This window comes from Palaemon carinicauda, chromosome 28 (assembly GCF_036898095.1).
Source record: "Palaemon carinicauda isolate YSFRI2023 chromosome 28, ASM3689809v2, whole genome shotgun sequence".
Taxonomy (NCBI): domain Eukaryota; kingdom Metazoa; phylum Arthropoda; class Malacostraca; order Decapoda; family Palaemonidae; genus Palaemon; species Palaemon carinicauda.
The window spans coordinates 58,963,544-58,986,716 of record NC_090752.1 but is presented as its reverse complement, the minus strand read 5'-3'; the positions used below and the strand labels follow the sequence as shown (position 1 = coordinate 58,986,716).

Sequence of the window (23,173 nt, the reverse complement as noted above, 5' to 3'; positions counted from 1 at the left end):
TGTTCTTCCAAACGGAGGATAGAAGTCTCTTGTCCCGAAGCCTCAGGGTTGGAAGCAGCACAACCCAGGAAATCTTCTAACAGAGAAAATTCCATTCTTGATTTCCTTCCGTCTCAGACTCCCAGTCTGAGTGTGGCATTAGGACCAAACATAAGCCTGCTGACGAGGTTGGGAAAACCAGTTCAACGTTTACCAGCATATCAGTGGCAAGGTCTTCTAGGACACCTGTCGTCATTTCCCATGGGAGCCTCCACCAGCGCTCGCACCAATGGTGTTTAAAGCATCAGTTGTCAGCCATCTCCAATTCCTCCCCACTCCTTGCTTCCAGTGAACACAGTGGTGAGGGAAGATTAAGAGTTGTAGCTGGATGACAAAGACCTCACCAGGGCAGTATCACTCGACTCTCCTCCTCTGGAGATGCTGCTGTTCACAGACGCATCAGAGGAGGGGTGGGCTACACAACTGAGGGGCAACATCACCTCAGGACTGTGGTCTGAAGAAGAGAAAGTCTTCACATCAACATTCTGGAAATACAAGCTTTGCAAGCTTTCCAACAGTTTGATAGGGCACTCGGTAGCATTGATGAGAGACAACATGACCGTAGTGTCCTACATCAAGAAGCAGGTGGGAATGGTAGGAATGTCTGGTAATTTTTCCTTTCTTCTTTCCCTCTTGGGGTGCAGTATTCGTGCCGTTATGTTGCTGAACCAGGTAAGCTACTCACTGGAGTGGCTATTCTTTACAATTGGTATTGTATTGAAGTAATTTTCCCCCATCCTCCAAGCAAGGCAGACAATGGACTCGTATGCTTATTTAATCATATAATGTTCATATGCTGGACATATGTCGTAAGGACATAAATTCTTCATTGACTTACCCACTGATAAGACTACCGTAACTATGCTACGCCTGTACCGCAATGCATGTAGGTTAGGGTGTTGATAGGAAACATGACTATCAGTCCTCTTAGGACCAAAGTTTATTGAATTTCTCCGGGCCGGTAAACCAAGGCAGTGCTTGGTCATAGGGACTTCCTCCCTCCTTTGGATAGGTCTGCTATTAAAGGTCGAGGATTTGTATTAAATGTAGGAACAAATCAAAAATTTTAAATTAACTTGTATTTTTCCAACCATAAAAGCCCAAGACCTTCATGTTGCACAGCCAGCCTCAACCACACCGCAAACACCTAGGCCAGAGGTTAAAGTGAGGGTCGTTCTGCCTGTTGGGTGGGTTTGGTTTACCCAGCATCCGATAATCGACTTTGTTTACCTTGTTAAAAGTCTACCATTTCATCTTCGCCGATATTATACTCATATTAAAGGTCTCGGCTTTGTATGGTTAGGAAAAATAAGCATTTCTATAATTTTTTATATTTAGGTTCTCGTAAATGATACGAGATTCCTTGGCCTCCTCCCCTCCTGGCACCAATTGCAGTGACTTGATTCATGAATTTTGGCTATATAGCCTATGAGACCATTCAGCATCCTGATATATCTGGGGTAGTGGGGACCCTGCAGTTTTACTATGTACAAATTCAAAAGATGTTGGATACCAAGAAGTAAGAAAGAATGGAGTCCAGCTAAAGGCCAAAGGAACACTGCAAAGACCAAGTAATCCCTGCACTGCACTGCGTGAGGTGCACTAATGGCATTGGGAACCAACATATGAATGAATGACTATATGTTGTCAGGGATTAGTTTGAATGGGATCATTCACTAAGGGTTCATTTAAAAAACAAAATTATAAAATTATTTTTACATTGACATTTTTTTTTTTTTCACCTACAGGTAGTGAAGATGATAGTGACGACGAGTTCAGTGCAAGACCCGTTGTGAACGTGAGCAAATCCGTTTTGCAGAAAGATACAACCAAAGACTTGAATAAAAAGAATTTTCAACTTGGTGAAAACATTAAGCTGTTACAGAAAGAAATCAATAAAATTGAAGAATCAAGGGATCGACATACTGGAAATACTATAGCTCTGAAGACTATTGAGACTAAGCTCCAAGGTAAAAAGATAGACCTCCACAAAATGCAGGAAGCTGAAAGAAAAGTGCAAGGAGAGCAAAGAGGTAGAAAGGATAAAAGGAAATATTGTGTTTTTTGAAAATTATATACTGTATAATGCTTATTGTAAAACTTCAAGTTATTCTAAAAAGTTAATGTCTCAAATATTATAGCAAATTTCCTGATAAAACGTATTTTATAAATATTTCTTATATAATACAAACCATAGCTTATTTAGCATACTATAGTTCATAATAAAAAAATGATTTTTATTTGTACATATAGGAGAGACTTTTCAACACCTACCAGTTACCTTACCTTTACACATTTCCTTTTTGAAGAGTTACCATTTGTTTATCTTTTCAACATCTCAGTATGAATATTAATTTTTCACATGGTCTGTGAATAACCAACACACCATCTTCTTTGATGTACCATTTACTTTGTAAAAGTTCCTCATGAAATAAAAATTTAACATGTGTAATATTGTCAGACAAGGACATAATAAAAATTTGGCTGACTCTCGGCAGGGCTTGATACACACGGTACTTATAGCCAGATAATCAGTAACATGACATATATTGATTGCTACAGGTTACACTCATAAAGAATGGTTTCTACAATATTTTATACATGCATTAGCCACAAGGAAAAAGTGGGGATTACTTGAGTGCAGTATCGCTAAAATATAATGGTCCCCATTAAAATTAATAAGGGCGTTGAAGAAAAAGCAAGTAACAGGAATAAGAAACTAAACTGTAATCAGCCATTTATATTGATTTTATGATTAAAAGTATTATCATATTCATTACTAATAATAATAATAATAATCATAGAACCAACAGACAATGTATATTTGGTCATAACCTTCAAGTCAATGGTCTTTTGGCCCTGAATAATTTATAACCATATATTTAATATACTGTAGAAAATAACACGAGAAAATCCGAATAAAATTAATCCAATCGTTGTTTGTTGCAGTAATTGGTGTTAATCCAAGCAAAATTGTCTATGCTGTCCAGGACATTCACAACATAATAATTATATTTTTTTTCTTTTCAAAAATTACAAATTAATTGTTCAGATTTTACCGAAAAAATTGTTCGATGTATTAGACATGACTTGACACTACTCAAAGAAATAACCGAGTATGGCACGTAACACTCATATTTGATTGTTAGTGATACCATGTATACCAATGCTCAAATGACACAGATATGTGATGATTCTGCAGTAAAATACTGATACAAGTGAGGTTGATTTTTTTTTAAATTTAGGTAATGACATTCACACAGCTGGTGTAATTGAAAAACAAAAAAACAGCCCTAATGAAGGCACTAAGCAGTGAGAGAAAGACCATAAAATCAGAAATGTGATCAAAGGGACAAGATGAAAAATATGACTGCTTAAAAAAATCCAATGGGGGAAGTGTCACCTACCTACTGTACCTTTTCGTATCAAGTTCTGTACGGTCATAACTCATGTTAAGACATTTTAAACATTGGCCGTTTGTTACAAATTGGAAAAAAACATGTTAATTTGGGTATTTTTTCATCTTTACAATTAAAATTTATAAATTTATTATCAAAGACAAGAAAAAGGTGAAAAATAAATAACACTTGTACTAGCAATGATGTAAAATTTACAGGGGTTTAAGGGTTGTCACAAGCATTTCAACCAACAAACTTCTTGACATGAGTATGATTGCATATAGTTGCCTACTCTGAGCTGAAGCCAGTCTTATTAACATGTTGAATTAAGCACTAAATTTCAAAAAAACATTCTTTGGAAAGGACCTTGTCTTCAATCTTCAATGAAATTCTAACATAATTCACCTATTGAGATGATGGAACATAACATCAAAGTAAAGATATAAGAGTAATGTATAACAGAATGTTCGTGATTTCTATAGGATTTTTTCTTTTAATGTATATTCTAGGATCTCCATGTTTGTCCTCAGTTAAAACCTAAACCATTGACTGGAAGTGAAAGCTTAATAAAAGTAGGTTTTAATATCTTTCACAATATTAGTGCAAATATTTTAACCTTCTTTAGTTTAGTGATAGGGTTAGTTCACATCCACAAGTTATTCATAGTAGGGTTACAAAAATACAATTGTTGGTTCCACTGAAGATCCCTGTATGTATCACTGCTTTATTGACAAAACCGTAGCAAGAAAGTCTTTTATGTAAACCCACCATACCAAAATGTAGCTCCAAAATCTGGAGATCTGGTAAGCAAATGCAGTGGTTGGTTTAGCAAGGAATAATTTCCAAGCCCTCAGTACATGAGTATTATAACTGTAACTAAAATTAAGATCTCCAGCTTTGTAAAAATCTGGTTAAACTATCCCTTATAAACAACTATTAAGCCAACACTCCAGAAGCACAGAATTAATTTGGATGCCTGTATATAAATTGTTATTAAAACATTTCACAGACCTGTTTTTTATTTTCATTTTGATTGCAAAATTAACCCCCAGACTCCTAGCCCTTGCATGGAGCTGCTTGAATACAATACTCAATCATGATGCATATGTAGCTGCTTTAGCTAAATTACCTTTCTATGATTTTCCTGAACATGTTTATATAGAGCCTAATGTGAACCTTAGAGTCGCATAATGTAAACGGGCAGCGTATAATTTATGGGTAGGGTGTGTGTAATTTACATATGCTGGAGTTGTATTACTGAAGGAAATGTTATATCTATATTTATAGATTCTAGAGGGGGATATATAATGGTACACGGTGATTCTTATTCGGCTATAGCTCCCTGATAACGCCCCTTTGAAATGCAGGAAATTAATTTACTCTAATCATATTCTGAAATCACATGAACAAACCGAAAAGTAAAACTATTTCAGAAAAAAATAAATCGCCTAATTAACTATGATTCACAGAATTGCAAATAAAAAACTAACCATTCAAAACTTAAAACAATTTTCATTGGATAAAGCATACCACTAATAATTTAAATTTTCTTAGAGTAATTTTACCTGAAAGCTTAGTATAGTATAACAAGGTGAACAGCTATTGTGGGAATTGTGAATGTAAACAGTTTATTCTCCCCCAGAGTTATATTTACAACACTTAAACTCAAGTACACCAGGGAAAGACAACAGTACTCTTAGATTTGACAGGAATACTGAAAATATATTTCGTAAATCTTCCAGAATCAGCATTATTAAAACACGTCAAATCCGTAACACTTAGAAAAGTTAATAAGTAACATATACAAAGAGAATGCTTGATATTAGAAAAATACATTGAAGAAGAATACTTTCACAAAATAAAATAGAAAATCTAGTTAATACCTATAAAATATGAAGCCATAAAAATATTTCATGAAAAACCAAGATTACACTTCTTTTTCAGATAAATAACCATATTTCTGGAAAAGATAGCATGAAAGATAAAACAAATTGCACCATTTGTTAAATCTTTTCCGTTATCCGAATAAAAACAGAACAGGCCAATTCAGGTACATTTAAACAGGGATTAACAGCACAATCAATTACTAAAGTTATTTGCTTCTCTTTTAATAAAATGTTACACATGGCTGGAAGCTGATACATATATCACACCTTTGAGGCAGATGAATTAAAAAGATTCTAAAAAGGCAGCAGCAACGATTTTCACATCGGCACCGACAGATCTCACTTGGAAATGGATGGCATAAAATACGTTTTAAATACACAAGGAAAAAATAACTATGATCTGTAATAATTACAGTCATTAAAAATCCAACAAAATAAGTATATTTTTATCCTGAGTGAAATGAAATATAAAAAAAATAAAAGTTTAAAATGTCTACACTTAAATGCTGTTAATAAAGTAATGAACAAAATTCCGTGTATTTCAAACAATAAATTTCTTGGCTAAAATCAAAATTATGTAGCATCCATTCACCATTTCCAAAACAGGCAAATATATAAGTTTAATCAAGGGAATTTTAACATCAAAACAGTTGAGTATGTACAAAGCAGAAGGTTAGAAATAAATTATTTCCTCTTAGACATAAGAACTATCCTGTCAGATTTCAATAGGTGTCATTCATTGATGCAGTAAGATGTCCGTTCATATCAGATGTCATCTGAAAAAGACATACTCGTTCTGTTACAGCTACAACATATTTGCATTGTGTACTTTAATCCTATTCTTTGTGGATTCTCACATGCAATTAATAAATCTAAATTTGGGGTAAAAAACTCTTAGTGTTCTTTCTTACCTCACATAACTACTTAAAAGAATCAAAGAACTATATCATATTTCATACGTGATATATGAATACGGTGATGGCTGGCTAGTCTTAACCTCACATCTGGACGTCTCAACGACCAAGAGCGAAGTGAGAACAAGCGATAACAAAGCTGCTAGCTTCGACGCATCGAGTGTGGGGGAACATGATGCAACCATACAATGTTGCCAGATCTACGATATTTCTTCAAATTGATCGTGATAAAATGATTGCAGAGGCAACTCAAATAAGTGTATTCGCATAAGAACAACTAAAGGCAAAGCAATCATTTTGTATACTAACAAGGAAATACAGTTACAGTAAACTTAAAGGTAAATCATAAATGCAAAACAACAAATATAATGAATGACTATTCAAAAAATTTTTCTAGCTTGCAATTCGTATTTCTAAATGTTTTTTAGTTTAATATACAAAGAAAACAACTATGCAATATATCACAATTGTATGAAATAATTAAGAAAAGTAATTATTTGCTCCTGCTGTGACCTCATCTACACTAAAGAACAATCAATGCCACTTACCTCTTTTGTACTTTCATTAGTAATTAAAATTTGAAGAAATATGTCAGTGAGGTGATTCACAATGATTCTAATACTCTTACGGCAGGGGACTCGTACCTTAAGAGAAAAATTATATTAAAATATATTTGAGGACCAAACCAATTTTCTAAAATCACTTCTAATATAATAGGTAAATTCAAAGGAAACAAAACTTCATGATAGAAAATATTTGATTGATTGATTGATTGATTTGAAGTTCTCTGGCATCATGAAAATATTTGAAATGCCACAGTACGAATACTTCTACAATCAGGTAACAAAGCTCTTTTGTTACAGTTCTCTTGCTTGAGGGTACACTCAGGCACTCTATTCTATCTTATTTCTCTTCCTCTTGTTTTGTTAAAGTTTTTATAGTTTATACAGGAAATATTTATTTTGGTATAGTTTCTGTTCTTAAAATATTTTATCTTTTCTTTGTTTCCTTTCCTCACTGGGCTATTTTCCCTGCTGGAGCCCTTGGGCTTATAGCATCTTGCTTTTCCAACTAGGGTTGTAGCTTAGCTAGTAGTAATAATAAAAATAATAATAATAATAATAATAACAATATGCCAAATAGTTCAATAACTAGATTAAATGAAATAAATTGAACTTGAAGAACCAACATACCCTTCCGTCGGCGCACACACTTATGCAAGGTGTTTGGAGTCGATATAACTGAAGAAGGTACCTGGGTATCATAGTCACTTTTTCAGCTAAGGAATCCATTGTGGAGGCATACTCACAAACTTCTTCCTCTTTCATTTGGTTAGAACTGCTGTCCACAATACTGGAATTTCACCATGATTTTATTAATATCAACAAGTTTGAATATGAATAAACAAAACAACAAAATTAAAAATTTAAAAAATGGAGTTTTTATGATAAAACAAAGTTTTGTGAATACTTACCTGGCAGTATATATATATATATATATATATATATATATATATATATATATATATATATATATATATATATATATATATATATATATATATATATCTTAATCTCTGACGTGCGGCAGAATTTTTAAAAAATCGCGGCAACCGCCGTGTGGTGGTTGTGCGGTTAGGTGGTTAACAACCCTTACAGGGTGGTACTTGGAATCATTCCCGTTTTCTGTTCCTCAGATCATCTTTGCGCGACCAGTCTCCCAAGGGGAGGTGGGTGGGCCTTAAAATATATATATAACTGCCAGGTAAGTATTCACAAAACTGTTTTATCATAAAAACTCCATTTTTATGAATAGAACTTACCTGGCAGTTATACAGCCTCGGCGGACTCACTGTTCGCCGAACAGAGAACTTTCCGTATATTCAAACCACCCTCTGGAAGCCTGGTAATCTGTGGAAAATTTTCTAGTCGCACGTGGCGACATCTGGCAACTCTCCCCCGACTCGGCGAGAGCTGTAAACAACATCTCTCTTCGTCCCACGTGGCTATTCAGTGCTTTTACAGAAGTTACCTTGTGCGGTTGTGCTGAAAATTGCTCCGGGATTTTGACCATTATCGTGTCTTTTAGTGTGAAATGGGCAATAATAAGCTATTACCAAAAGAGAAGATAGCCCAGATAATAGCCTTACATAAGGTAGGAACCGCTACTAAAGATATTGCTAATGTTGTTGGCGTAAATGTGCGAACCGTTCAAGTCTGGATAAAGAGGTTCAAAGATGGCGGCTCAAAGGACATTCCCACCCACGCACCTCGTGGACATCGTCCTCGGAAAATAAATAGTGCAACTGAAAGAATTACAAAGAGAGAAGTAGATAGGAATCCTACGATCACAGCAAGAATCTTGAAACAAGAAAATAAAGTATTGTCTAACGTTAGTGAACGAACAATTCGTACGTGCGTGAGTTCAACTCTTGGGTTTCGTGAACGTACCGCAAGACGCTGTCCTCTTCTCTCTAAGAAACATATAGCAAATAGGCTTGCTTTTTGTAAGAGACAAGTTGAATGGAATGAGGATAGATGGAAACGAGTGTTATGGACTGATGAGGCAACATTTTCGGTAACTTGCAACAGGTGGGGGAAGGTTAAGAGGAGGCCTGGTAGCAATCCATACGACCCAAAGTTCGTGCAACACACCGTCAAGCACCCACAATACTTAATGGTTTGGGGTTGTTTTTCTTATTATGGCACTGGGAAACTCATAATATTGCCCAAGAACCAGAATGTGAATAAGGACACGTATTTTGAACTTCTTGTGGACCATTTAGAAGAGTGTTTAGATAAAACAAACAGTGATTTTTTTCAGCAGGATGGTGCACCTGCTCATACTGCAAAATTAATCAAAGATTATTTTGATTTTTGTGGTATTAATTACTTCAAAGACTGGCCAGGCAATTCCCCAGACCTTAACCCTATAGAGAACTTGTGGGGGATTATGAAATCCCAGTTACGTTCCCGTGACGTATCATCTATACCTAAGCTGGAAACTGCAATTCTGGATATTTGGGACAATTTGGACCCCCAATTACTGAAGAACCTTGCCCTATCTATTCCACATCGCCTAAAAGCCGTCATCAAAGCCAAAGGAGGTTCAACAAAGTATTAGTTTAAGGTAAATGAAGGTCTTTATATTTTTTTTGTAATATTTTGTGTTTTTCTTTCAGCAAGGTTAGGTTAGCGAACACTGAGTCCGCCGAGGCTGTATATATATATAGCTGATTCACACATTTGGAGGAGGGTGACAGACAGTAAACATCGTTGGGAAAACAACAAAAAGTTGTAGGAGAAAAACACCTTGATTCCTTACCTGCTAAGGTAGCTGACTTCAAAGGTTCCTGCCTCTTGAGTAGCTTTCCCTTAGGAGTGTCAGCCAAGAGTGGACCTGTTATGCTGAAAACTCAATCGAGTCTGTCAAACGGGGTGAGACCAACAACTTGACTAGACTTCAGAACTACCTTTGCCCCCCCTTTTTTTTTTTAAACCGAAATCTTACTAAAACTAACCACCTAACCTTGCAGAATAGATATAAACTATCTAGCTAGACTGAGGGTACTGTACCACAAGTCAAAATCCTCAGACAACCATAAAAACACCGACCCAAACACAGGTATACAAAAGCTAAGGTTGAGGGGAGGTAGTAACTCCTTTGCCTAATACAGAAGCTGTAGCTACGTATGGGCCCAAGGTGTAACACCTTTCATAATCTACTCTTACCTCTCTGAGGTAATGAGAGGCGAACACAGAGTTGCTTCTCCAGAACGTTGCATCCATAATCTGCCTAACTGACATATTCTTACGATATGCCAGCGAAGTAGCAATAGCTCTCACTATGTAAGCCCTTACTTTCAAAAGGCCGAAGTGCTCCTCCTCACACAAGAGGTGAGCTTCTCTTATAGTCTCCCTCAGGAAGAATGACAATGCATTCTTTGAAAGGGGCTTTTGCGGATCTTTCACTGAGCACCATAAGGAATTAGATGTGCCTCTAACATTCTTAGTGTGAGATAAATAAGCTCTAAGGGCTCTAACTGGACAGAGGAGCCTCTCCTGCTCTTGACCCACTAGATTAGTGAGGTTATGGACCTCAAAAGTCCTCGGCCAGGGTTTTGATGGATTCTCGTTCTTGGTGAGGAAGTCAATCCTCAAAGCACATACCGCTCCATTCTGATTGAAGCCCACTTGTTTCTCAATAGCATGAACCTCGCTGATCCTTTTAGCTGTGGCCAGAGCCATCAGGAAGAGGGTTTTCTTCGTAGCATCTCTAAGAGAAGCTTGTGAGATGGGTTCGAACTTCTTGGTGCATAGGAACTTCAGAACCACATCCAGATTCCAAGCTGGGGGCCTTAACTGAGCCTGCTTAGTTGTCTCAAAAGACTTCACGAGGTCTTGCAAGTCTTTATTCTGAGACAAATCTAAGCCTCTGTGCCTACAGACAGCTGAGAGCATTCTCCTATACCCTTTAATCATGGATACAGCCAGTTTAGAATCCTGTCTGAGGGATAACAAAAAATACGCTATTTGGCTCACAGAGGTAGTGGTTGAGGAAACTTTGTGCCGCCTACACCAAGCTCTAAAGGTTTCCCACTTAAATTGGTAGACCCTTTGTGAAGAGACCCTCCTCGCTCTGGCGATAGCTCTTGCAGCTTGTGCAGAAAAACCTCTCGCTCTGACAAGTTTCTCGATAGTCTGAAGGCAGTCAGTTTTAGAGCGAGGGGGTTTTGATGATACCTCTCGAAGTGGGGCTGTTTGAGAAGCTTTGGACTTTTAGGAAGGCTTCTTGGAAAGTCCACCAACATGTCCACCACTTCCGTGAACCATTCTCTTGTTGGCCTGAATGGAGCTACTAGGATCATTCGTCCTGATTCGAGGAGAGCAAATTTCCTGACCACCAGATTGATCATCTTGAACGGGGGGGGGAACGCATATGCGTCCATCCCTGTCCAATCCATCAAAAAGGCGTCTACTGCTATTGCCTCCTCGTCCGGGACTAGGGAGCAGTAGTTGGGGATCCTCTTGTTTTGGTTGGAGGCGAAGAGGTCTATTGAAGGTCTCCCCCCATAACTTCCACAGATTCTGATAGACCTGTTGGTTGAGGGTCCATTCTGTGGGAAGAACTTGCCCTTTCCTGCTGAGCATGTCTGCTCACACATTCCTCTGTCCCTGTACAAATCTTGTTAACCGTTCTATCTTGTTTTCCTTTGACCATAGAAGGAGCTCCCTTGCTGTTTTGAACAGAGACAGAGAGTGAGTTCCCACTTGCTTCCTGATGTAAGCTAGAGCCGTGGTGTTGTCCGAGTTGACCTCCACTATCCTTCCTGACACTGAGTCTTTGAAGGCCTTTAGTCCTAACAGAATGGCATCAACTCTTTCCTGTTGATGTGCCATCCAGTCTGATTCTTTTCCCAAGAGCCTGAGACCTCCTTGCTTCCTAGTGTTGCTCCCCATCCTGACTTCGACGCATCTGAGAAAGACACTAGGTCTGGGTTCTTCCTGTACAGGGAGATTCCTTCTCCTAACAATGCTGGATCCAGTCACCAAATCAGATGATCCTTGACTTCTGCTGGAATGAGGAAGGAAAAGGAGTCTTCCTGAATCTTCCTGTTCCACACCTTTGATAGGAAGTGTTGAAGAGGTCTGAGGTGCAGTCTTCCCAAAGAGACAAACTGTTTGAGCGAGGAAAGGGTTCCCAGCAAACTCATCCACTCCCTCGCTGAGCACTTCTGTCTCTTCAAGAATCCTCGAACCTTCTCGAGGCACCTGGTCTGCCTCTCTTGGGAGGGAGAAGCCCGAAAATGAACCGAGTTCAGAACCATCCCCAAATAATGAATAGTCTGACTCGGCTCGGTCTGAGATTTCTCCCTGTTGATGATGAGACCCAGTTTTTGAGCCATCATGAAAGTCTTTTGTAGGTCCTCCAGACATTTTTCTTTTGACCGCGATCGTATCAACCAGTCGTCCAGATAAAAGGATACTCTTATCCCCTCCTAATGAAGCCACCCTGCCACGTTCGCCATTACTCTAGTAAAGACTTGAGGAGCAGTGCTGAGACCGAAACAAAGTGCCTTGAACTGGAAGCACTTGCCCTGGATCATGAATCTCAGGTATTTCCTTGAAGTCGGATGGATGGGGACGTGAAAATAAGCGTTCTGTAAAACCAGAGACACCATCCAGTTCCCTGGACGTACTGCTGCCAGCACTGACTGAGTCGTCTCCATGGTAAATTTTGTCTTTTCCACGAAGACGTTCAGAGAGCTGACATCCAGAACGGGTCTCCATCCACCCGAGTTCTTGGGTACTAGAAACAGGCGATTGTAGAAACCTGGGGAGGATAGTTCCAGAACTGGTTCTATCGCTCCCTTCTCCAGCATCTGGTCGACCAGATCCATAAGGGCCCTTTGTTTCACTGCATCCGAGTACTGAGCCACTAAGGCTAGAGGAGTATTTGAAAGCGGAGGCTTCTTCAAAAGGGGGATCTTGTATCCCTCCTTGATGACCGAGAGGGACCAGGCATCCGCCCCTCTTTTCTTCCAAGCCTGCCAAAAAAGTGACAGTCTTGCTCCTATCGTTGTCTGGAGGACTTGCACTTCATTTCTTGGAGCGGGATCTAAACGAACCTCTATTCGTCCTTCCGCCCGTCTCCTGCCTTCTTCCTCTGAAGCCTGATCTCAAAGGAGCTCTACCTCGAAAGGGCTGTTGGAATTTCCTCTCCTCTCTCTTGAGATGAAGGAATGACTGGCAAAGGTTTTCTAGCAGAGCGCAATAGGAGGTCTTGAGTGGCCTTTTGCGCAAACGAAAGGGTAATATCCCTGACATGGGACTCAGGAAAGAGATGTTCTGAAAGGGGGGCGTAAAGGAGCTCAGACTTCTGCGCAACAGTCACTGATCTAGAAGCAAAAGAACATAACACGGCCCTCTTCTTCAAAACTCCTGCCGAAAAAAGGGAAGCCAACTCATTAGACCCATTCCTAAGAGCTTTGTCCATGCATGACATGATACTAGTAAGGTCTTCTGTTCCCTCCATTTTTTCTGTTTTCCTGGCCAGAGTACCTAGAGACCAGTCCAAAAAACTAAAAACTTCAAAAGCTCGGAAAATCCCCTTGACGAGGTGATCAAGCTCAGACATTGACCACATAACTTTCGCGAGTTAAGGGCATGCCTTCTAGCAAAGTCCACAATACCAGAGAAGTCACCCTGGGAGGAGGCAGGAACTCCCAGACCCAGAGGTTCTCCAGTCTCGTACCACATGCCCGGCTTTGAAGCAAGTCGAGCTGGTGGAAAAGAGAAGGTGGTCTTAACCGCTTGTCTACGCTCCTTCATCCATTCGTCAACTTTAGCGAGAGCCTTCCAAGCAGAGATAGAGAGCTTCATTTTGATGAAGGCCGACTGTTTTCTGGCCTTCTTCATGCTAAACTATGATTGAGGAGAACGAGGGGCAGAAGGTTGAAACTCCTCCCCATACAGCTCAAGGAGGGAGCGAGAGAGAACCTTATAATCTCCAGTCGCGTCCGCAGGCTTGTATTCATCCTCTGAGACATCCTCAAGATCTTGTCCCACCTCTACTACAGCTTCCCTTCTGAATCCGAAAGAGGCAAATCGTAGGTTGCATCCTGTAGGAGAGGGCTGCAAGCATCCTGACACCGAGAACCGTGTGCGTCCTGGCGCTGTGTGCTGGCATCGTCCTGGCGCCGAGCGCTAGAAGAGTCCTTGAGGCGGTAAGCGGGTGCGTCCTGGCGCCGAGAGTAGGAAGCGTCCTTGCGCCGAGAGCTGCAATCGTCCTGGCGACAAGCAGCGGAATCGTCCTGGAGAAGCCGAGAGCGAAAGACGGAATCGTCCTGGCGCCGCGAGCGAGAGACGGAATCGTCCTGATGTCGAGTATCGCCAGAGTCCTGGAGGCAAGTCGATGAGGAAGAAGCGCGGTACCGCGCATTTGATGAATCGCGCCAAGGTTCCCTGGGAGAGGAACTCCGTTCCCTCTTAGAGGCCGATTTTTTGACCGGTAAAGAGTCGTCCTGACGTCTGTCCGACTGGGAGGAAGGGCGGCTAAAAGCTTGAACCAAAGAAAACAGCTGCTCTTGCATAACAGTCATAAACGACTTAGCGACTGCTGCTGGATCCTGTGGTCTCGAAGGCGATGGCTGTCGAGTAGCGCTGGTAGAAGGAGAAGGATCTTTCGCCGATCTTTCTTGACTTTCGTCTCTCGGCTTTGGCCTTTTCACTGGAACGGTGTCCAAGTCATCCTCCGAAGGACAAGGTTCGGGGCTACTTGAGCCGGGAGAGTGAGAACGAGTCTGTTCAGTTCGGTTCCACCTCCTCTTAGTCGGTCTCGAAGCCTCATACTGCCATTTGCATCTGGGAGAGGGGTTCGGGGAAGACACCATCTCATCCGACACGCCTTTTCCGTGGCGGTCAAGAGCAGCCTGGGAAAATGCAACAGGACTGTCTGAAGCGACGGCTGACCGAGGATACGTACCTCTCACTCCCTTCCGGTTGTCGACGTACCTTCTCCCTTGGTCCTGGGAGCTTGGTAGAGGTCTAGACCTAGGGTAATGACAGGTTCGATCAGTCGCCACCTCCACTGCACTTTCACAAGCACTTATCTCACTCTCACTCTTACCTTTTAAGGCTGAAAGTTGATCTTTAATAGCCTTCAACTCAGCCGCCATCCTGGCGTACCGAGGGTCATCTGCAGATACCGATCCTGTAGAAGGGGCAGGAGTTACTACCTCAGGGGAAGGTTCAACTTCCAAAGAGGAATTAATTAAAGGTTCAATGGAAATATCTAAACTACGCTCACTAGCAGATTTAGATTTAGATCTCGAAGCCCTTCTTACTTTATCTAGCTCTAACTTGGGCACATAGCGCTTCATAGCTAACCAATCTTTCTCACTCAAAATCTCACATTCCTTGCACCTTTTATCAAGTGCACAATCAAAACCCCTGCAATCCAAACAAACCATGTGAAGGTCTACCGAAACTTTCTGTAACCTCACCTTGCATTCCTCATTTACACACACACGAAAATGAAGTTTCTCACTCATATTAAACAAATCAATAATAGCAGAATAAACACAAACACGATTGCCAAATCCCCAAATCAATGTACTTCACCAAAAATAGGTCTGGTACAGCGACACAGGGAAAGCGAAACGAAAAACTCCAATGGCGGACCAACGATGTTGTCAGTCCAACCGGCAGAGATGATCTGAGGAACAGAAAACGAGAATGATTCCAAGTACCACCCTGTAAGGGTTGTTAACCACTTAACCGCACAACCACCACACGGCGGTTGCCGCGATTTTTTAAAAATTCTGCCCGACGTCAGAGACTAAGCTATATAAATATAACTGCCAGGTAAGTTCTAGTCACAAAAACAATTTGTATTTTTCCTAGCTATACAAACCCCAGTCATATATCAGGCATGTTCTGGTGCAGCTTTTGTTACGACCAGATTGAAGAATTATTGTGAGTCTGGGAACATTGTATGGTTGCATAAAGGACCCACCAGTGTTTCAGTAAGTTGATGCTAGTGTACATCTTCTCGCTCTGCTCTTGGTTGTGACAACAAATGGTCGTCCATTATTGACATTCCTTCATTGCTTTGTGTGATTCTTTTCCTCTATACGCAGAATGAAGTGTTTATGTATTTATGTGAACCTGAAACAGTCTTGAAGCACCTTCATGAGCAGTGGAAATCGATCCCCATCCCTTTTGAGTTGTTTTTAGAGCAAAGAGATATGAAATAAACTCCCCTTGTGATAATTGCTGGGAGTGGTAGACCTCCCAACCGAAGTATAGCAGTCACATGAAAAAGAAGGCCAGACGGGGTTGTTCCCCTCTGACAGCTTCTTCCTTTAAAGGATGAAAGAAGCTGAAGCTTTCCAATTATTGATTCATCAATTCTTGAGTTACACCTAAAAAAATCTGTTTCTGAAGACAAAAGCCATTCTCCTGGATAGCCTTAAATCCTACGTATCTTGATGATCTGACATTGCTTTACTCAAGATAGCTTAAGGGGAACATATAAGTAAAGGCAACACATGGAAAATAGCAAGGCTTTTGATGTCAGAAACAATGTTCAAGACATGGACAGTACAGTGTTTACCAAAGAAATATATCATGCCTCTTTTAGGCTTAGATATCGTAGATTTACCCTAGTGTCTTATCAAAAGTTTTAATCTTCTTGTCCCCAACCTCAACCCAGTTGATCTCTACATAGACCTTCATCACACCTGGGCCTCTTGGTGGAGCAAGCAGGTGACTCCTTGGCAGAGGTGAAAAGCTCCAAGATTAATACCGGGTACTTTAGACAGGCCTCCTCGTTTCATTGCGAGGAATCAGTGGAAGCGTGAAATAGGAGATGAGGAGTGAGAGTAGGCATTACTGGAGGAAGAAGTCAAATGTGAACACGGGGTCTCTAAGCCAACAAAAGGGCCAACACACTTGAGGGTACACTCGGCCACACTATTCTATCTTTACAGTTTTTATAGGAGATATATTTTAATGTTGTTACTGGTCTCTAAATATTTTATTTTTCCTTGTTTCCTTTCCTTCTCTGGGCTATTTTCCCTTTCGGAGCCCTTGGGCTTATAGCATTCTGCTTTGCCAATTAGGGTTGTAGCTTAGCAATTAATAATAATAATAATATTAATAATAATAATTTGGGCATAAATCAATCAACCCTTGACTAAAAATAGGGCCAAAAGCTAAGTAAAAGTAATGGGATCGCCTGTGAAGCAATTTTTACACAAAATATACATATATAAGTTATGAAATCTCCATGACTCTACAATCATTATGCATTCCTAATCATCACTATAGGTAACTATACTTGTCAAGGACACCACGAAAAGTCTCATGGAAACTCCCAACTACGATGCTATTACTCACTGTTTCCAGATATGTTGAATATCTTTCAAATTAACGCTCGTTGTTATCCTGGGCTTTCCTCTTTGGTTTGGAATAGGCAAATGCTCCTTTCCTGCGGGTGGATGGATATGGTACATAAAGTCTACCATTAGATCTGAAAAACAATCAAATATGATTTAATTATTAAAAAGCTTTCAGTCTCCCATTTACTACAAATCATACTTAAGCTCATTTACAACTATTTTATATTAGTAACAGTGAGACTAGTAAATCAATAATCCAAATCAAATTCTAGGTAACAGTCGCCTACATGCGCGAGGTTCAACTGTGAATGGCAAGAGACTCCTTTTCACCTAACAGAAAACATTCATTAGTATTTATTCCATAACAAATAAATAATGGAAGATTTCAGAATCTATCAAAAGCTACATGCTCGAGGTTCAACTGTGAATGGCAAGAGATTCCTCTTCACCTAACAGAAAACATTCATCCGTAATTATTCTATTACAAATAAATAATGGAAGATTTCAGAATCTATCCAAAGCTACTTGCGCGAGGTTCAACTGTGAATGGCAAGAGACTCTTCTTCACCTAACAGAAAACATTCATCCGTAATTATTCTATTACAAATAAATAATGGAAGATTTCAGAATCTATCAAAAGCTACATGCTCGAGGTTCAACTGTGAATGGCAAAAGATTCCTCTTCACCTAACAGAAAACATTCATCCGTAATTATTCTATTACAAATAAATAATAGAAGATTTCAGAATCTATCAAAAGCTACATGCTCGAGGTTCAACTGTGAATGGCAAGAGACTCCTCTTCACCTAACAGAAAACATTCATCCGTAATTATTCTATTACAAATAAATAATGGAAGATTTCAGAATCTATTAAAAGCTACATGCGCGAGGTTCAACTGTGAATGGCAAGAGACTCTTCTTCACCTAACAGAAAACATTCATCTGTAATTATTCTATTACAAATAAATAATGGAAGATTTCAGAATCTATCAAAAGCTACATGTGCGAGGTTCAACTGTGAATGGCAAGAGACTCCTCTTCACCTAACAGAAAACATTCATTAGTATTTTTTTATTACAAATAAATAATGGAAGATTTCAGAATCTATCAAAAGCTACATGCGCGAGGTTCAACTGTGAATGGCAAGAGACTCTTCTTCACCTAACAGAAAACATTCATCTGTAATTATTCTATTACAAATAAATAATGGAAGATTTCAGAATCTATCAAAAGCTACATGTGCGAGGTTCAACTGTGAATGGCAAGAGACTCTTCTTCACCTAACAGAAAACATTCATCTGTAATTATTCTATTACAAATAAATAATGGAAGATTTCAGAATCTATCCAAAGCTACTTGCGCGAGGTTCAACTGTGAATGGCAAGAGACTCCTCTTCACCTAACAGAAAACATTCATCCGTAATTATTCTATTACAAATAAATAATGGAAGATTTCAGAATCTATTAAAAGCTACATGCGCGAGGTTCAACTGTGAATGGCAAGAGACTCCTCTTCACCTAACAGAAAACATTCATCCGTAATTATTCTATTACAAATAAATAATGGAAGATTTCAGAATCTATTAAAAGCTACATGCGCGAGGTTCAACTGTGAATGGCAAGAGACTCTTCTTCACCTAACAGAAAACATTCATCCGTAATTATTCTATTACAAATAAATAATGGAAGATTTCAGAATCTATCAAAAGCTACATGTGCGAGGTTCAACTGTGAATGGCAAGAGACTCTTCTTCACCTAACAGAAAACATTCATTAGTATTTTTTTTATTACAAATAAATAATGGAAGATTTCAGAATCTATCAAAAGCTACATGCGCGAGGTTCAACTGTGAATGGCAAGAGACTCTTCTTCACCTAACAGAAAACATTCATCTGTAATTATTCTATTACAAATAAATAATGGAAGATTTCAGAATCTATCAAAAGCTACATGTGCGAGGTTCAACTGTGAATGGCAAGAGACTCTTCTTCACCTAACAGAAAACATTCATCTGTAATTATTCTATTACAAATAAATAATGGAAGATTTCAGAATCTATCCAAAGCTACTTGCGCGAGGTTCAACTGTGAATGGCAAGAGACTCCTCTTCACCTAACAGAAAACATTCATCCGTAATTATTCTATTACAAATAAATAATGGAAGATTTCAGAATCTATCAAAAGCTACATGTGCGAGGTTCAACTGTGAATGGCAAGAGACTCTTCTTCACCTAACAGAAAACATTCATCCGTAATTATTCTATTACAAATAAATAATGGAAGATTTCAGAATCTATCAAAAGCTACATGTGCGAGGTTCAACTGTGAATGGCAAGAGACTCCTCTTCACCTAACAGAAAACATTCATCCGTAATTATTCTATTACAAATAAATAATGGAAGATTTCAGAATCTATCCAAAGCTACTTGCGCGAGGTTCAACTGTGAATGGCAAGAGACTCTTCTTCACCTAACAGAAAACATTCATCTGTAATTATTCTATTACAAATAAATAATGGAAGATTTCAGAATCTATCAAAAGCTACATGTGCGAGGTTCAACTATGAATGGCAAGAGACTCTTCTTCACCTAACAGAAAACATTCATCCGTAATTATTCTATTACAAATAAATAATGGAAGATTTCAGAATCTATCAAAAGCTACATGTGCGAGGTTCAACTGTGAATGGCAAGAGACTCCTCTTCACCTAACAGAAAACATTCATCCGTAATTATTCTATTACAAATAAATAATGGAAGATTTCAGAATCTATCCAAAGCTACTTGCGCGAGGTTCAACTGTGAATGGCAAGAGACTCCTCTTCACCTAACAGAAAACATTCATCCGTATTTATTCTATTACAAATAAATAATGGAAGATTTCAGAATCTATCCAAAGCTACTTGCGCGAGGTTCAACTATGAATGGCAAGAGACTCTTCTTCACCTAACAGAAAACATTCATCCGTATTTATTCTATTACAAATAAATAATGGAAGATTTCAGAATCTATCCAAAGCTACTTGCGCGAGGTTCAACTGTGAATGGCAAGAGACTCTTCTTCACCTAACAGAAAACATTCATCCGTAATTATTCTATTACAAATAAATAATGGAAGATTTCAGAATCTATCCAAAGCTACTTGCGCGAGGTTCAACTGTGAATGGCAAGAGACTCTTCTTCACCTAACAGAAAACATTCATCCGTATTTATTCTATTACAAATAAATAATGGAAGATTTCAGAATCTATCAAAAGCTACTTGCGCGAGGTTCAACTATGAATGGCAAGAGACTCTTCTTCACCTAACAGAAAACATTCATCCGTAATTATTCTATTACAAATAAATAATGGAAGATTTCAGAATCTATCCAAAGCTACTTGCGCGAGGTTCAACTGTGAATGGCAAGAGACTCTTCTTCACCTAACAGAAAACATTCATCCGTATTTATTCTATTACAAATAAATAATGGAAGATTTCAGAATCTATCAAAAGCTACTTGCGCGAGGTTCAACTATGAATGGCAAGAGACTCCTCTTCACCTAACAGAAAACATTCATCCGTAATTATTCTATTACAAATAAATAATGGAAGATTTCAGAATCTATCCAAAGCTACTTGCGCGAGGTTCAACTATGAATGGCAAGAGACTCCTCTTCACCTAACAGAAAACATTCATCCGTAATTATTCTATTACAAATAAATAATGGAAGATTTCAGAATCTATCCAAAGCTACTTGCGCGAGGTTCAACTGTGAATGGCAAGAGAATCCTCTTCACCTAACAGAAAACATTCATTAGTATTTTTTTTATTACAAATAAATAATGGAAGATTTCAGAATCTATCCAAAGCTACTTGCGCGAGGTTCAACTATGAATGGCAAGAGACTCTTCTTCACCTAACAGAAAACATTCATCCGTATTTATTCTATTACAAATAAATAATGGAAGATTTCAGAATCTATCAAAAGCTACATGCTCGAGGTTCAACTATGAATGGCAAGAGACTCTTCTTCACCTAACAGAAAACATTCATTAGTATTTTTTTTATTACAAATAAATAATGGAAGATTTCAGAATCTATCAAAAGCTAATTGCGCGAGGTTCAACTGTGAATGGCAAGAGACTCTTCTTCACCTAACAGAAAACATTCATCCGTATTTATTCTATTACAAATAAATAATGGAAGATTTCAGAATCTATCAAAAGCTACATGCTCGAGGTTCAACTATGAATGGCAAGAGACTCTTCTTCACCTAACAGAAAACATTCATTAGTATTTTTTTTATTACAAATAAATAATGGAAGATTTCAGAATCTATCAAAAGCTACTTGCGCGAGGTTCAACTGTGAATGGCAAGAGACTCTTCTTCACCTAACAGAAAACATTCATCCGTATTTATTCTATTACAAATAAATAATGGAAGATTTCAGAATCTATCAAAAGCTACATGCTCGAGGTTCAACTATGAATGGCAAGAGACTCTTCTTCACCTAACAGAAAACATTCATTAGTATTTTTTTTATTACAAATAAATAATGGAAGATTTCAGAATCTATCAAAAGCTAATTGCGCGAGGCTCAACTGTGAATGGCAAGAGACTCTTCTTCACCTAACAGAAAACATTCATCCGTATTTATTCTATTACAAATAAATAATGGAAGATTTCAGAATCTATCCAAAGCTACTTGCTCGAGGTTCAACTGTGAATGGCAAGAGACTCCTCTTCACCTAACAGAAAACATTCATCCGTATTTATTCTATTACAAATAAATAATGGAAGATTTCAGAATCTATCAAAAGCTACTTGCGCGAGGTTCAACTGTGAATGGCAAGAGACTCTTCTTCACCCTAACACAAAACATTCATTAGTATTTTTTTTATTACAGATAAATAATGGAAGATTTCAGAATCTATCAAAAGCTACTTGCGCGAGGTTCAACTGTGAATGGCAAGAGACACTTCTTCACCCTAACACAAAACATTCATTAGTATTTTTTTTATTACAAATAAATAATGGAAGATTTCAGAATCTATCAAAAGCTACTTGCGCGAGGTTCAACTGTGAATGGCAAGAGACTCTTCTTCACCCTAACACAAAACATTCATTAGTATTTTTTTTATTACAAATAAATAATGGAAGATTTCAGAATCTATCAAAAGCTACTTGCGCGAGGTTCAACTGTGAATGGCAAGAGACTCCTCTTCACCCTAACACAAAACATTCATCAGTACTTCTCTTATTACAAATAAATAATGGGAGATTTCAGAATCTATCAAAAGCTACCGTTAACAGATATCTGTAGAATTCTTTAAATAATCTATAAATGTATTGTAATAAATCAATTTTATGCATGGAAATTCAAGAAAGAAATCTCATAAGCATGGCCTAAATGAGTAAAACTTTCTACAAAACAATATTAAACAGCTCAAAGTAATCAGAGGGAGTAAGGAATCTGAATGTTAGAAAGTAAACAACTAAAAAACGGATTTTGAGCGAAGCGAAAAATCTATTTTTGGGCGAGATGGCCATGTCGTCCTGATGGAAGTTCCTAAAGGGTAGCTTCCTTGGGTATACTGTATATAACTACGGCGATATTCCCAGAGAATTTACCTTAAGATACCCAGAATTCTAACTCCTGGAGCGAATATCCCTAATAAAAGAACCAGGGATATCGCGAAATATCAGAGGACGTGTTCTTGACACGCCACATAGCAATCTGCACCCCGAACAGAGGTAACACTTCGAAGGGGTCAATTGGCAAGAAAACGAAAACGAGAAAGAAAGGAGAGCCGCTCGCAACGTATCTCTCCTCTCCCGTTTCGTAAGCGTGCATTGCGCCGCTCACGGCGCCATCTGTATTCCTTGTAGCGATACACGAGGTGCTACAGATACTGTATGTAGGGAGGGGACCTACAGCCCTTTAAAAGAAAGGAAAGGGCGGGTCCATCAGGATGACATGGCCATCTCACCCAAAAATAGATTTTTCGCTTCGCTCAAAATGTTATTTTCATTAGTAAAATAAATTTTT

At 38.7% G+C, this 23,173-nt stretch overlaps 2 protein-coding genes across 7 annotated transcripts in view; one reads left to right on the top strand and one right to left on the bottom strand.

Moving 5' to 3' along the window:
- LOC137621620 (zinc finger CCCH-type with G patch domain-containing protein-like) overlaps positions 1-3,607 on the top strand; it is a 67,958-nt gene extending 64,351 nt beyond the window's left edge. For all 4 annotated transcript variants that reach the window (XM_068352066.1, XM_068352063.1, XM_068352064.1 and 1 more), the window contains one exon: positions 1,788-3,607. In XM_068352066.1, coding sequence (XP_068208167.1) covers positions 1,788-2,107 — 320 coding nt within the window. In that variant the 3' untranslated portion in view covers positions 2,108-3,607. The remainder of the gene's footprint in view (positions 1-1,787) is intronic.
- The window catches only part of LOC137621621 (centromere protein L-like), a 117,547-nt gene continuing 97,257 nt past the window's right edge, over positions 2,884-23,173 (bottom strand). For 2 of the 3 annotated variants that reach the window (XM_068352067.1, XM_068352068.1), the window contains exons 8-11: positions 17,139-17,271; positions 7,431-7,590; positions 6,786-6,881; positions 2,884-6,099 (exon numbers count right to left, since the gene is read on the bottom strand). In XM_068352067.1, coding sequence (XP_068208168.1) covers positions 6,046-6,099; positions 6,786-6,881; positions 7,431-7,590; positions 17,139-17,271 — 443 coding nt within the window. In that variant the 3' untranslated portion in view covers positions 2,884-6,045. The remainder of the gene's footprint in view (positions 6,100-6,785; positions 6,882-7,430; positions 7,591-17,138; positions 17,272-23,173) is intronic. The other variant, XM_068352069.1, reaches the window with a different exon arrangement.